Here is a 16,395-nt window from a genome sequence, read left to right as displayed (position 1 = left end):
TTCCATTTTTAAATATGTCAATATTTAATTTTGGGACTAGACATGTCTCATCCTTCCACCTGTTTTTTTTTGTCTTTGATGCTTATTGTTAGAGCACACCCACACGGCAGCCCTTCTCCTCCAACTGTGTTATCCGGTCGAAGGGGTCGGCAGCTTCCACAGCTCCCTGCGAAGAGCAGCAGCATAGAGCATGGTATGTTTCTCAAGCCATTATATAAAGCAAAACAGAAAAAAAATATATGAACAGTTTAAAACTACACCAAAGTTAACATTTGGCAATGAAGCTTTACATTAAGTTTATAAGTTAAGAGTGGTGTGCCCTGTCTCTACTAAGATGGTCTGGAGAATGTAAAAGGATGCAAATATGTTGGTTTTATCTTTTATCTTAAATTTTTTTTATCCTTTGATTTTTAAATATATATTCTTCTTTGGATTCACCGTGACCAAATTTAAGAGTTCTAATGCATAGTCAAAATGGCATGAAAATTAATTTCCTCTTTGTACATAAGAGGGTTATTAATCAATATGTTTTTCAAGGTAAATTTGTTTTTACTTTTTTTTTAAAGCTTTATTTATCTTCTTATTTGTATCAGCCCTAGCAGTAGAGGAGCGAGCCCGACAGCTGCCAATGAAAGTACATTCCTACCGGCCTTCAGCCTCCCACAACTCTCAAACAGACCTCAAGACCAAACGGGAGGTATACATCTCCAACTCTTCTTCTGTGAAGCTTTAGATCACTTTTTCAGAATGTAGATTTTTGATCCCTAGTTTGGCATAAATCAGATTAACCCGCCAGAGCTTTGATTGCAGATGTACGCAGAGCAGAGGCGCAGCAGTGACAACATGTCGGCTAGATCTTCGGACAGTGACATGAGCGACGTGTCGGCTCTCTCCCGTGCCAGCAGTGCCTCTCGTCTCAGTAGCACCAGTTACATGTCTATACAATCAGAGCGGCCCGGAGGACGGCTCAGGTCAGTTCTTTGGTGCATGCTCTGGTCACAATCTGAACAATATTTTGTTTCTTTTTCTTTTAAACTGCATGCTAATCACAGTTTTCTTTTTCTTTCTGAATGTTGCATGCTTCCGCTCCTCTGCATGATCGGTCTCCTCTGTCACACACATTGTCACATGCAAACAATCACGCAAACTCACCAAATGGGACAATTTAAAAACAAACTTAGATCAAAGTCTTTAGAGGAGGACAAAAAGGACAGGAGGATATCGTGGGAGGTGAACGGAGAGGAGGAGAAAAAGAGGGAAGCAGGAAAGAGACGCTTCTCTCAGGAGTTGAAACGCAGAAGACATACTGTAGCAGGAGACACAAGGGAGTCCAGGTAACAATAATTCTCCACCTCCTCTAAAATCAATCCTTCCCTTCCTTATGACTGAGGAAAAAAGCAAACACCAACGTTATGTAATTTACTGAATAACGTTGAACTGAACATAAGTAAAATAGATTTGATTGTCTGCACATTAACACATTCAGAAACACCATTAATAAAAATGTGCATCTAAATATTTCAATAAATCACCAACACAAAGAAAAACATTCAGACAGAGATCTACTGACTTCAGAGAGCTTTCAGCAGCTTTAAAAAACAGCTTTGCTTTTCTGGCTTATTGATGGCCCTTTGGTGTTGCTCTTCAGCTGTTCATGTATGGTGTCTGTGCCGCGGTGGTTTCCAGTGAAACCTCACAAGCATCTAAGTATTCTCAAATATTTCCCAAACTCTGTAGTTATTTGAAAAATAAAACAACAAAAAAACCCCCATATAAATTAGTTGCGTCTTATTTTGTGAATATTTTTGTCATGTTTTTCATTTTCTAGAGGTGATTTGTGTGAAAACGGGCAAGAACATGTTTAGAAAAGGTTTTGCTCAAAAATAAGGGCATATAGTAGTGCATTCATAGATTTTCAGGTGAAATTGTTCTTTCACAGTCATTAAATGGTAAGCATGCATAATAGAAAATTCAGATAAAGTCATTGTCTTTCGGCCCGTTAGTGATTAAACGTATTTTGAAAAAGATAATGTGGTTATTCACCTTAACTAGAAGCAAATAAGACTTCATTATTATTAAATATTATTTGTAGGTTTACTATATTTGAATGAGTGAATGCAGTGCTTTCCACCAGACTCTTTATCACACATAGCTGTCCGAAAGCCTGATGATAAACAGCATCCAATGCTGAACTGAGCTAATAAATTATCTGAAAATAAGCAAGAACTGAAGCAAAACTAAACATAAGCAAACCATGATTACGCTTAGCTGACGTCAAGCTGATATAAAAAGGACATTTTGAACTCAAACACGCACACAGTGCTGGCTGACCAGAAGCAGGGCACTGACAGGGACAAATGACCCAATCCCAGGACTCCTCCATGGGTCAGGTGGTGATGTAGTGCAGCTTATTAGCTGGCAAATATATTGAAGTCTGGGAAAGTGAGAGAAGGTGACTCTGTTCTTTACAGTCCAAACGATTTTATGGATAAGCAGAACCTCTCACACTTTAAAGAGTCAGATGTGAGAGGAGTCTGTTTGAGTGTAAAGACTTTAAACAATACCAGGTATTTTAATATCCCTGTTTTAGCGCTTGTTCCTCTACTAATATGACTGCTGCTGAAAGACCCGTTTCTTTAAACTCTACCATGTTGTCTTCAATATTGCAGACTAGTTCTCCATCACTTGCATCCTTTTACACATAGTTCAGTTTTGATCTTTTAGTTCAGGCCATCTTTTTTCCACTTTTTCTGTGTCCACTGCAAGACTTGTGTGGCTAACTAGGCATTGTTCACCCACTTTAACTGGGGATCCAATTATTTGTATTCTGAAGGCAATCAGGCTGTTGATATCTGTGTTCATGGATTCTGTTATCTGCTTCAGGACAGTTTGTCCAACTTCATGGAATAAACAGGAGAAGGAAACAGAGAAGACGTGGGATTACACAAACACATAGCACATTCACTTTCATTGCTTTTTTGTATACAACCGTCCATCAGCCATCTTTCTCTAATTGCCTGTGCAATTGGCATTTTGAGTAATTGAAAGTAATTTTATTTTATTTTTTTTGCTTTATTTTTAGCTGAAAGAAAATTGTTAAACATACTGGGGATTTCATTAGTGCTGAAGTGTTTGTTCTGGGATTTGACAAAATGAGACCATGGAAGATTATTTCAAAACCTTCTCCATAAACCTTAACACCCACTTCATTCACAATCTGGCTGAAAAACAGACAAATATGTTCTAAGGAAACTAAAAATAAATCTGACCGTGCCATTCCAAAATTGTTTTCTTCTCATGACTTCATCCTTTTGCTCATTTGGATGTACAATATGTTTGGTATCACTGTTATGATGAAAAGTTGAATCCCTCTTCATCTTCAGTTCACTAGTCGACAACAGTAAGATTGGGGACAAAATTGGATGGAATTTGGAACTTTATCTGCCTTGACGAAAACACTATTTCCATCTAAAGAAAAACAAATCGTACACATTCAGAAAAGAGCCACCAATTCCTGGACAATCCTTTGGAATTTTCAATGTTGTTGCCGACCAGTTTCAATCTCATAAGCAGCCATTTTTCAATATATTTTTGTCCACTTCCACTGACAGATACCTTGGTGCACCAATTTGTCCCTTTGTAACGTCTTTGTAAATATTGATTATCTAAAAGAAGCAGATAAATAAACAAGAAAATCCAACAGGAACATCTAAACTTTATTTCTATTTCTGTTGCTTTATTTTGTTGCAGCTCTGAATTCAAAAAGGTTGAATTCTAAAAAGAAATCAAAACATGCTTCACCACAAAGTTATTGTAGGTTTTTTTTTTCTTTTTCCACAAATAAATTGTGTTTTTCTGTTGAATTGTACAGGATAATTGTTTCACTATCTGCAGAAAAGGTTTTGAAATTATGAAACAAAGTGACACTTTTTGACATAACAAAACATGGCCTTTTAAAGACTCTGTGCACTTTCGAGATCCACTGTATACACACTTAAAGTATCTTTGAGACATTGAGCTGAACATTACAAAAATGCAAAAACTACATGTTTGCACTGAAATCTTATTTGTCCTTTTGTCCGTGTGTTTATGTATTTGTGCAACCTCCCCCCACCCCCTCCCCTGCATGTCTTAGATCCCTCCTTGCATGCCTTCTGTGCTGTGACTGCCCGGACCCCCTCCATCCTCAAGACCGGGATCTTCCCCTTCCATCCTACCCATCCTCTGCCAGAAGTTCTCTAACTCCACTGCAGGAGGCAGTGGAGAGGCCTCAAACCACGCTCCCTCTTTCCTCTCTCTCCTCGGCTCCTCTGGGTCATTGGACCAGAGCTATCAGGGAGCCACTGGGAGCGGAAAGTCTGAGTGAAAGAGGCAGTGTGGCTGCGCTGTCCTGCAGCACACCGACACCCTCCGAGGGGATCGACGTGCGCTGGCTCCTCCAAAACCCTAGGAGGCGGCATCGCTCACGTTATTGTTGCTGCTGCTGCTCATGTTTAGTGCAGTGTTTAAGAAGAAATTTGAACTTATAACATCACGGCCTTTTGGTTGATGAACACTCTTTTTTAGTCCTACAACAACTGTAAACTCTAGTTATGTTCCTTTAAAACAGAAGGTATATTCTATTTGGTTCCCATTTGGCATAATAAACAGAAGTTCACTTTCTGTTCTGCTCCTGCTGTTTTATGTTATGCCAGATTATTGGAAGGTTATTATATACATTAATTAAGAGCATACTCAATAACACCAACAAGATCCTAGGTTTATCCAGAGTCCTCTACCTTACAGTCGGCAGATGCGATCTTCTATGGGTCGGAACATGATGAAGAGCTCCAGTGTGAGCGGTGAGATCTACACGCAGGAGCGCACAGATGGCAGCCAATCAGACACCGCTTTGGGCACCGTAAGCGGTGGCAGCAAGAAGAGACGCTCCAGCATCAGCGCTCGCTTCGTGGCCATCGTCGGCAAGAACCGCAGCCGCAGCACCTCACAGATCAGCGACCCTGGTGAGTTGCACACACAAACTGTTCAAACTTTGTATCACTATTGTCCTCTAAAACAGGATTATGTACTCCTCAGGTTTAGTTATAATTTGAATACCTTGTCTTTGATCACCTGGACATCAGAAGAAATTTGGGGAATTATTCATATAATTAAAAATTCCAGGAAAATAGTAGAAATTCTGGGGGTAGGGTTTTGGGTAACATTTATGCCATCATGTTGAGATTTTAGGCTGTAGGCATCTTCACAGTTTTATTCTTCACTGACAAAATTTGTTGTCAGCAATTGACTCATTATCAAGTTGTAAAAAGACACAAGTTTTCTATTGTTTTCCTTTAACCTTAATTTTTAATACTTTTTTATCGTTTGGAAAAGGAGAATAACAGCTGTTGTATTTATTTAGAAGACTGCATTTAAGTTTTATTTTAAGCTCTATAATGTTACTTAAATTATTGGGAATAATGATTATTTAAAACATTCTAAATCTTTTTCTCATAGGAATAGTCTTGATGATTTGTCCTGACACATTAAAACATTCTTTAGTCCAGACCCAGAAAATTTAAAGTGTACTTTTCTTCCGAAGAAGACAAAATCTTCTGCTGCCTTAGAGTTTAAATGTCCAGCATCCACTCTTTTCACTGAGGGCATGTAGAATGAAAGCCAGATTCTGCCTTTCCCTTCTTTGTTCCTGGAATAAAAAGCTATTAAAAAGCACTTGGCCAGGGGGACCGGGGGGACAGTCGGAGGTTGGTTCTCCTACTCTCGCTGTTTCATCTCTGATGTAAAGATGGGAGAAAAGAGAGAGAGAGAGAGAGACGGGACAGAGACCAACACTAATTCATAGAAAAATCTATTTTGGTCATGATGGATGACAGCTACATCAGGTAAGGCTTTAACCTCATTTTACTGGATTCGTATGGTTGAATCTGAGCTTTATCCTCCAGCTATTTTATGCTATTTGACGTTTTGGGACTAACGGACTGTTTTGATTTGTAACTCATAGAATGAACTAGAATCTAAATTATTTTATTCAAATGTATTGCTGCATATTTCTTCTGTTGTGTAAATTAAACGGTAGCAACATTCACGTCCCTTATACACTTTCATATTGAATCTGTACCATGTTATAGATCTTATTGGGATTTTGTGTTATAGAACAACACAAAGTAGGGCATAATTCTGAAAGGACATATGGCTTTCAATTAATAGAAATCTGACAGGTGTTTAGGGGCGATAGGGTGAAGAAGTCTGAATAGATATGCCCGCCACAGTTTTCGGATTTTAATTTGTAAAAAATACATAAAAAGCACTGATAATTTTCCTTCCACCTCACATTATTATCTACGGTCACGTCGATTCTTCACAAAAGATCCTAATGGAATATATTGAAGTCTGAGATTGAGACATGGCAAAATGTGAAAATGTTCAAGGAGTGGGAATACTGCAGCATGGCACTGTAGGTATTGTGGTTTATTTTGTTTTGTTTAATGTTTATATTCCTTAAATCACATGGATTGTACATGTACAAGTAGAAATGACTTAGAAAATCAGAGAACTAAGCTTAAAAGATGTTGGCAAAATGTTGCGTTTTTGTCATCAACAAACATGTTCTGTGGTTTTAAAATATGGTTTTGAAAGAGATTTACACACAAAGTCCATGTTTTCAGTCCAAAACATGGACTGAAATGTTCATGCAACAATTTTAATCAAAACGGCAGACTTGAATCATTCTGGAACAGTCTCTGCCTGACCTCAGGAGCTTATGTTTATCTGTTGTGTCAAGCTCGAAGGCTGCAAACTGTTGGATGAAAAGTTTTTGCACTTGCCTCTTCTCTCTCTCTATTTTCTAGAGGGGAAGACTAAAAGGGAAAAGGGCATCCAGAGGAGCACAGAGACTGGCATGGCCGTGGAGCTTTCCAGGAACATGAGCCGCCAGCCCAGCAGAGAGTCGAACAACGGCAGCATGAACAGCTGCAACTCTGAGGGAAAGTAAGTAAACCACAAATCTCCTCCTGAAAAACAGATAAGATTTATCAGTGATCTACCTGAACTTCATGAGGAACAAATTTGCTCTGTTTTGTTTGTGTTTTCTGTGTTAGTTTCTGTGTTAGTTTAAATCTGGGTGCCAGCAGCCAGTTCAGTGATTTCCTGGATGGACTGGGACCAGCACAGTTGGTGGGCAGGCAAACTCTGGCTACTCCTGCCATAGGTACTAAATTGTCACACTTGTCTCTACTGTTGTCTTTTTATTCAGTTTATTATTTCTCCTCTCATTTATTTGTCCCATCTATGCTATAAATATTTCTCTCTCCTCCCATTGCTATAAGTCATTTGCATCTTGTCTACCTGTCTTTTCTTCCTCTCTCATAACTAACTTTGTTAGTTTTTAAATATATTTAAAACATTTTTTGTTTATTTAAATATGTTTTTACTGTGTAGTTCTTTGTTCAGTTCTAATTTAGTCTTTAATAATTTGTTTTGTTTCTCTAAAGATTTTTTTCCATTTGGTTATTTTTTAAAGATACCTACTATCATTGTCTTGTGTTTATTTAGACATATAGATGTCTTTTTCTCTGTCCAATCATTAACCACTTCAGGAGCTTCCCATTGTCTTAGCAAAGCTCTGAGGTAACAGCTTAGCTACTATCCTGTTTGGGTTCACAGCATTACATCATCTTTTCCTTTCATCATTTGAACCACTTGTCATTCCTCTCAGCAAGCATTGCTCTGTCATTACTCAGGTGACATTCAGATTGGAATGATAGAGAAAAAAGGGCAGCTGGAGGTGGAGGTCATCAGAGCTCGAGGACTCGTACAAAAGCCAGGATCCAAATCTCTGCCTGGTAAGAACCTCCACCTAATAACGCCCAACTACTGCTTCTGTAGATGATTTGCAGAGGTGCCCTGTACTCACATGATGGGCAATGGCTGCTTCTTTAGCCCTGGTCCAACAACTCTCTTTTTTTTGACTTTGTTTGCTGATTGTTTGCAAAGCTGTTTTTTGCTCACAGATGTTTTCAGTGCTGTGAGCTGGTCGTATGATAAAACACAAATAGCAGGTGGTACATCAAGCATTTTGGTACAGCCAAGAACTCATTTGAGTTTACATTTGTAAAAACTGACTTTTTTTTTCATTCTTCTTAGCCAGTTGCTCAAGTCAGTCATATTGAGTATCGGGGGCATTTGTGAGCATCCTTTTTCAGAGTAAAGAGTGCCGAATGCAAATGCATGGCACACCTTTTAGACTGTTAACTTTAAAAACCAGTTGAAAATCCTGTATGTAACAGTTGTGTACTTCGTTGTGTTGGTCTTTCACATTAAATCCCAATAACATTGAAGGGTGTGACTGTGACATTCCAAAATATAAGAAAGTTCAATGTACATTTTGTGAGACACTGTAGGTGCTCTGCTCGCTTTTGCTTTATAATGTTTATATAGTCTGAATACATTTTTTTTCTTTTTCTTTTTTCTTCCAATTAGACTAAAACCAGTTTTTTTTTTTTTAGAAAATCTGGATCAGCTTGTATTTTCAGACTATTTTATTGTTTGTCTATTCTTTAGCTCCATATGTCAAAGTCTACCTGCTGAATAATGGAGCATATGTAGCCAAAAAGAAAACTAAGATTGCACGGAAAACACTTGACCCCCTGTACCAGCAAGCACTGCTGTTTGAGGAGAGCCCACAGGGGAAAGTCCTACAGGTGAGTGCCATATTTTGTTTTTCCTCCTCATCGCATGATTGAGCTGAGTAGCTTAAAGCAAATCTTCTCCCTCAGGTTATCGTTTGGGGTGACTATGGCAGGATGGACCATAAAAGTTTCATGGGAGTTGCACAGATCCTGCTGGATGAGTTAGACTTGTCAAACACAGTCATTGGTTGGTACAAGCTGTTCCCTCCGTCCTCTTTGGTCGATCCGACGCTGGCATCCCTGACACGGAGAGCTTCCCAATCATCTCTTGACAGCTCCTCGGGGCCGCCTGGTGTTCGAACCTAGTGGACCAACAGTGCTACACTATCCCTCGAAGGAAAGGGGGGAAAAAACTTAAGAAAAGATACTGAAGAGAGAGGCCCATACAATAAAAGGTAGAAACATAGAACAACAACAATCAGAAACGGTCACAGCGAGAAAGCTTTGTTGAAATCTGACAATCACTCCTGCCGCAGTTATTTTTGTCTGTTGTAGGGAGCGTCATATTTCGGTGTTTCGTTTCCATTCAAAGAAAAATCTCACGGTTTATCTCTTGCTCTCCAGTCGGAATGTGATAGCTATGAGTGTGAGTGAATCAAAAAGAAACAGGGTGGTTTTTAACCGAATCAACCTAGCAAAGAAATGTACGTAAGCATTGGAATGTATGGCCTCGTGACAGAGGTAAATTCCCTTCGCTGACTGCAGGGGGCGCAGTCCTTTCTGCAGCGGCCTCCTCCAGAAGCCCATCAGACTGCCGGTATTCCTGCTCTCTCTCCCCGTCAGGATGCCGCCCTGCCCTCCCCCGCATGGGTGTTCAGTCTGGAAGCACAGGGCCTTCTTCTGGTGCCTAGATCACTGGTCCCTTTCTTTGTCAAGATATTCTCTTTTCAACATGTTTACCATGGCTACTCTGGGGCCATAGTCTTTTAAGAGTGAATTGTGGCGTTCCTTTCTTTCCTTTTGTTACTACAGGCACAAAATGTTTTTGCAGTGTGCAAAATGTTCATGATATGTGGTCAGTCTGAAGTGTGCATGATGAAAAAAAGAGATTTTATAAGGACACAAAATTTAGTCTGCGGCTCTTCTCCGGGATGATAGGTAATAATAAAGGGTGGTCCACCATTTTGCCTCTGTTCTTCACTGAGCTCACCTGAAAGTATCCTGGGTGGGACAATGGAGATCTTGCTGCACATAGTAAAACATCATTTGTCAAATACTGAAATAGATTTGGGTGCAGAAATTGTTATAGAAGAAGTCCCATGTGTGACCAATGAAACTGTAAGAATCCTTGCCAATTCAACCTGATGCTGATAATCCTGGTGGCTGGAGACCATCATTTATATACCACACTCTTACTTGTTCAACTTTTTGGTCGTCTCAGTTACAGAATGCGATAGAGAAACAAAAATTGTCAAATTCTAATTTCTATGATTTTAAAGTTATAGCCTCACAAAAGTAATAAGCCATGAAAAAAACAGATTTTTTCAAAGGGAAATACATTTCTGCAAATGCTGTGTCATGCATTTTCATTTTAATTATTCTTTCCAAACATAAGTATTTAACACCCATTTGACATGCTGCATGTGGTCCACTCTGCGATAAACAGCCCTTTGACCCGTATCAGTTCATCACATGGCAGAGCACCACATTAAACATGACTGTCCAGCGCAGTATTGTTCAGAGCTGCACAGGCTAAAATGAGTTCCCACATTTTCTTGGATATGTATTGCAAAGATCTTCCTGTTGATCCAAACCGACCTCCCCTTAAGAAGCTCAAAGTATCCCTCACAAAAGCTCATGTCTCTTTGTTTGCAATGTATTTTAACATATTTTAGGAGAGCATTCATTCCCATAAACCCTCTCCTTTCTCGGAGATGCAGCAAACCTCCTAATGATCCTCCAAGAGTGTTGCCGAGGAAATAAGCTGAGAATGGAGGCAAATTGATGGACCGAAGCAGTGACATGTCTTAGATTTTTACACCCAATAATGAGATCAATGTTCAACCACTTGTCTTTGTTTAATTGTGTTGTAGGCCTCCCCGGGGGTTGACAAATAAATCAAGGTTATGTCACTTTGAAATGTGCAAGGGATATAGTATCACTGTCAGATAAAAATAAATAAATGCTATTGTTCACCTATGCCAGAGCTGGATTGGACCATATAACTTTTCACATTTCTGAGGGAGTGCCTTCCCTCACCCCAGCACGTTAAGGTTTTTATTCAAACCTTAGTTTATCTTTTTTTTAATACAAGCACAAGAGCTTGATTTTTTACTAGAAAAAGTTTAACTTTTCAAAGAAAAAACAAACATGTAGTTATGAAAAAGGAAAAAAAAAGCAACAATCCCATTGGTTCAGGTTACTTATTTTGTCTTGAAGCAGAAAAGAAGAATAGATTGCAGTTTCCTCGTGCATCTATGTGAATATGAAAGTCGGGACACCAACACTCATATGCCAGTCTGTCTGCAGACACCTCCCGCCACCACGTGGGGAGGGGCCGGCATGACTTGGGAATGCATTCCAAGCTGCATGCACTTCTTTTTTTTTTCTTGAACTTTTTTTTTTCTCTTTTTGTAAAACCGATACAGAAAAAAAAAAAAGACACTGACCTTGATGCGTGTTAGTTCCACGTACTGTAGGGCCGCTTGTATGTTGCATGCAGTTGTACAGTTTGCTCGTACTTGAATATTAAAGAGATAAAAACCAAGAAGCCATTCCCATATCGCAAAAGACATTTGAACTCAGCTGGAGTGTGTTCCACGTCCCTCTGTCTGGTGCTGAATGTCTCTCAAACTGAAACCCGAGATTTTGCTGATGTCTTTCCCTGATCCTCTAGAAGATGTACTGTACTGTACAGTCATACTGAGCAGAGCTCACAGCCCCTCTTAATATTATTATTCCACTTCACATTATACCTCACAGGGGGCTGAGGTGATGTATGAATAAATATGTACAAATAACATTAAACTACATGGAAATAATTAAGTTTTAAAATAATTTCAGATATGGTTACACATGGGCTTTTAAGTTATACAGCGAATAAACAGAGAATCATATTATTCAACAGCCAACTATCGATTACTGTAAAAGTGGCCAAGTCATTTAAGTGGTTATATCACTACATACAATTAGGGACCATGCAGACGGACGCATCAAGGTAATGGGTTACAAGGTGTTATACAGTCTGAACACTGAAACCGAAAGGGCCAAGTTCAATCCCTCTTCACAAGCGTTTTCTTTGCATTGTCTGGTGAAGCCTCCCTCCTGTCCCCCGACACCTTTCTTTTTGTCAGTATTAACAGGAGAAGAAAAAAAATCGATAATTGTTTACAATCTTCTGTGTTCCACTGAAGCAATGAGAAAATTAGAGAATAGTAAAGCATTCACTGCAACAATTATTGTTTGTATAACAGATGTGGCTCAAATGATGTGTATGTTTTATATATATAAAAAAAATTCATTTTTATTATTTACAAATAAAAAAACGAATGTGTGGAAAAAATATGTTTCGTTTGAGTTTTTGCCAAGTGTAATTGTTCTGTCACCAATATTAGTCATTTTAAAATGAGATGTGTGTCGTCACTTTACTTTTTGAAGTTGATCAGAGTGTAAAATTTTATATATATACAGTACAGACCAAAAGTTTGGACACACCTTTTAATTCAATGAGTTTCCTTTATTTTCATGACTATTGACATTGTAGATTCACACTGAAGGCATCAAAACTATGAATAACACGTGGAAATATGCACTAAACAAAAAAGTAAAACAACTGAAAATACCCCTTATATTCTAGTTTCTTCAAAGTAGCAACCTTTTGCTGTGATTACTGCTTTGCACACACTCTGCATTTTCTTGATGAGCTTCAAGAGGTAGTCACCTGAAATGGTTTTCACTTCATAGGTGAGCCCTGTCAGGTTAATAAGTGGGATTTCTTGCCTTATAAATAGTCATGAAAATAAAGAAAACCCATTGAATTAGAAGGTGTGTCCAAACTTTTTGGTCTGTACTGTATATATACTGTATATATATATATATATATATATATATATATATATATATATATATATATATATAAAGGGAACACTTAAACAGGTGTTTAACACTTAAAGTGTTCCCTTTATTTTTTTGAGCAGTATATATATATGTGTGTGATTTTCAAATCCTATACACATAACATTTATGTATATAGGATAAATCCTATATACATCCACCTACAGCACAATTATACACTACTTTGTATTTTTTTTTCAACATAAAGTCCTAGTAAAGTACATTGTGTGAAAAACGTTGACAGCTGCAAAGGGTATGAATAGTTTTGAGAAATACAGTAAGTCCACTAACTAAGGGTTTTCTTAAATGAGACTTTTTTGGGGGTAATACTTGAGAGAGTGACTGCTTCATGAAAACAGTCATACAGGAGTGGAGCATGACAGAGTGGTAACAGTGGGTCTGAAGTCAGAACTGAGTGCTTGTTACATGTGATCTGAACAGGAAGAGGAAGCCCTACACCACGTCTCCACCTAATTTTTACCACTCAACTGTGAATGATATCACCAGCATTAATTTGACTCCACCCTAGCACACTGGGAGGACGTTGCAACATGTATATATGTATATACACTCATATAGCCTAACCCCCATATGAAGCAAAGCAATTACACACTTCAAAAATTGTAGCACAATTTTTGCACTTGCTATTCTTTTCTCTTTTTAGTCATCATTCTGTTGTTGAGTAGCTTTACACTTTTCTGCTGACGTTGCACAATGCAGCTAACATGTGAAGCATTGTTTTCTCTTCTGGGGGAAAATATTTTTTACAAAAAAGAGAAAAAAAACTCCTCTGGACTTTAAATTGGGAGAAAATGTTGAAACTGCCTTTACATATGGGAAAAGTAAGAAGCAAGATAGGTTCAGTCATGTTCAATCCTTTTTAGTTCAGTATCCCCGTTTATATTTTAAGATCACTTTCAGGATGTTTTTTACCTTGTTGATTGTTGTCCCACTAAACTACAGCTTTATGTTTATATACCTTTTCTTCTAGTTCATTTTATAAACCAATAATTTCAGTAAACAAGCCACAAAACAAGAAAAAAACTGAAAACAGCAGTGTTTGTTAATAAAAGCTCATTACATGTCTGCACCCCAACATTTACTGATTATTTCATTGCTGTTATATTTCCATAGAAGAAGTCAGAGTCTCATGGCCTCATGCGTGACCTAACATGTAATACAGTGCAGCAGAGAGCTTAAGAGATTTATGTTCTTCTCATTAAATAAACAGAGGGCCCCTTGAAACAACATCTGCAGGCAATCTTAACTAATCCTCCCAGCACACTTGCCATGCCAGCCGGGCCCCCGGGCCTTCTCTGTTCCCTTCGCTGCTGCACCAGGGGTCACGGCCCTCTGGTTCAACACATGGATGGAGGCCTTGTGGAAAAGCAGAGAGCTGATCACATGTCATGTAAGACGCCACAATAAAATTTCCATCTCGCGCTATGGAAAAAGATTAATTAAATCAGATCATAAGTACCACATGAGTGGAAAGAGAAGTCTTGGAAAGAGCTGGAATATACATGCCACAAATTTAGCTTTATTAAAATCCATCGAGATGTTCTTCCCAAAGAAACTAAACGAAGCAAATGAAAACATAGAGCTCCTAATCTGCAAACCTTCTGCTGACTCAAAGAAACACTGAACTGTTTTGATGTTTTCCATGGAGATGTGAGACAGGGTGACTCTGGAAACTACTTTTGAAAAGATGACATGACTACTCATCAGTTTTAAGATCCTGAGTTCATCATTGCTTTCCCACACCAGAGCAAGATAACAGTAGCTTGCACTCTGACATACTAGTCAAGAGAAATGAAGGCAAAAACTTCAACAAAAAGCCCTCTGATTCTTTTGCGTCACAAAACCGAACACCAGCATCTGTTGCTGTGTTTCAGGAACAGATACTGCGGTTCTTGCATTTAAGACACAATTAACAGTGACATTGAGTTTGTGTTTTTTGCTCTAAAGACCATATGTGTTCCTCTCATGTTGAAAGACTTTTTTTTACTGGTCTCTTTTATTACTCTACTTGAAGAATCTTCTAATCTTCTAATAACAAGACAAAAAATTATAAAGTTAAAGACTCCAACAACATGTCCTTCTTGTGACACCACCATCACTTTGTAAATCCAGAGATCTCTGTGTTGCTCTTCTGACTGGGTTTAAATTGTCCAGACTTATGCCATGTAATTCTTGAGTGACTAAATATTTCACCTCTACAAACCTCACTTCTGTGCTGTGCTCTGTTCCTTACATATGAGCAGTTTTTCTATCATAATATTATCTCCGTCTTTGTGCACAGTTGAGGATCCCTAACGTTCTTTTTGGTGTATTTCCTGGTGTTTCTGTGGCTTTGATGAATGTTTGTTTGCTGGGATGCTGGTAATGGGTCTCCAGATGGCTTTGAAGAAGCCTCAAGCACTGTGTCACGGCCTCAGCAACGTCAGAAGCCTTTGGTCAGCTGCTCAGAATGTGCTCCTGAGTAGCAGTCCCGAGAGAAATGAAGCATCCTTGAGTGTCATCTACACTCCAGCTGTGCAGAGTTGAACATTGTGGAAGGGACTTTGTTGAACAGCTGGAGTAAGAACAGGAAGCCAGATTGTGTCTTGGCGACAGGCACCAAAACATGTCATTTAAGTTTACTTTTACTGCTTGAGAGATTCATCTGTCAAAGCTAGGTGTCTTAAAGTAAAGCTGAAAATGACACATGGACTAGTCTAAGTCACTTGACAAAGAAGGAAATGTCCATAGAACAACTCCATATACTTAAGAGTGAAAAGCAAGCTTAAGCTATATTTTATCATTTTCAGCTTAATTGTAACAAGCAGTGTAGGTTTGGACCTGAAAAGTCAGCCACAACTTAGTAAAGGTAAGCGGTCTACGATAATGTGAGAGCCGGAAAGGAATGGCTTCATGGGAATGGCTTCCGGGTCAGACTCCATAAAGGAAACAGATTGGTGAGTAACTGGCAAAATGAACAGCAGGAATTAGGAACAGGAAGTAGCATTTTACACAGCTGAGGATGTTTCCTTGGGTTAACTCTGTGGAGACTCAAACTTTAACTGTCCGAAAGCCATGGAGATTAAACAGTGGAGATGAGGAAAACGTAAAGTTATTGGGGATTGTTTCACCCCCCAGAACATTAGGGAAGAGGACCCTGTGTACAATGGGAACCATGGATGGTGAATAAATTATTGTCTGTTGTCTGGGTAAACATTACAGGTCAGTGTTGGAAAGGGCAATGGGGCAGAATAAATCCAAAATCTGCAAGGTGATAGTCAGGGTACAGGTACATGCAGCCATCTTTACGAATTTAGGAATAGATGTTGTACTAATGCCTCCCTATTTTTTTTAACGCTCTTGGTGTCTTGGGATTTTCTCAAACTTGAGTCAGTGGAGCCTGAACAGAAAGTCAGCCACCAGCAGATGGCGTCGTTTCGTAAGAAGACTAAATCCGGCAGGAGGCGGAAGCTTCTCTTGCACTTTCTCTGCAATAAACTCAGAACTCACCTGAGCGCCACTCATTGCACGCAGGTTACTGCGTTTTTGTGACAGGACGCTGTGTGAGATCTGCTTCTTAGAAACGCGATGATCATAAAGGTCAGGTCGATGCGGAGAGAAAAGGAGCCAGACAAAAGCGGCGTCGACGGGTAAG

At 39.0% G+C, this 16,395-nt stretch overlaps 1 protein-coding gene across 10 annotated transcripts in view; it reads left to right on the top strand.

The window, feature by feature from the left end:
* LOC102223557 (regulating synaptic membrane exocytosis protein 1-like) overlaps positions 1–12,191 on the top strand; it is a 68,062-nt gene extending 55,871 nt beyond the window's left edge. For 8 of the 10 annotated variants that reach the window (XM_023333517.1, XM_023333519.1, XM_023333518.1 and 5 more), the window contains 9 exons: positions 93–193; positions 594–697; positions 811–971; positions 4,786–5,003; positions 6,849–6,987; positions 7,098–7,207; positions 7,740–7,841; positions 8,560–8,699; positions 8,775–12,191. In XM_023333517.1, coding sequence (XP_023189285.1) covers positions 93–193; positions 594–697; positions 811–971; positions 4,786–5,003; positions 6,849–6,987; positions 7,098–7,207; positions 7,740–7,841; positions 8,560–8,699; positions 8,775–8,993 — 1,294 coding nt within the window. In that variant the 3' untranslated portion in view covers positions 8,994–12,191. Of the gene's footprint in view, positions 1–92; positions 194–593; positions 698–810; positions 972–1,181; positions 1,335–4,785; positions 5,004–6,848; positions 6,988–7,097; positions 7,208–7,739; positions 7,842–8,559; positions 8,700–8,774 lie in introns of all 10 variants that reach the window. The other 2 variants (XM_023333527.1, XM_023333526.1) reach the window with 2 other exon arrangements.
* The last annotated feature ends 4,204 nt before the right edge of the window (positions 12,192–16,395 follow it).

Source organism: Xiphophorus maculatus, chromosome 5 (genome assembly GCF_002775205.1).
Source record: "Xiphophorus maculatus strain JP 163 A chromosome 5, X_maculatus-5.0-male, whole genome shotgun sequence".
In the NCBI taxonomy this organism is placed as follows: Eukaryota; Metazoa; Chordata; class Actinopteri; order Cyprinodontiformes; family Poeciliidae; genus Xiphophorus; species Xiphophorus maculatus.
Note: the sequence above shows the minus strand (reverse complement) of the source record. Positions and strands in the feature narration are given on the sequence as shown.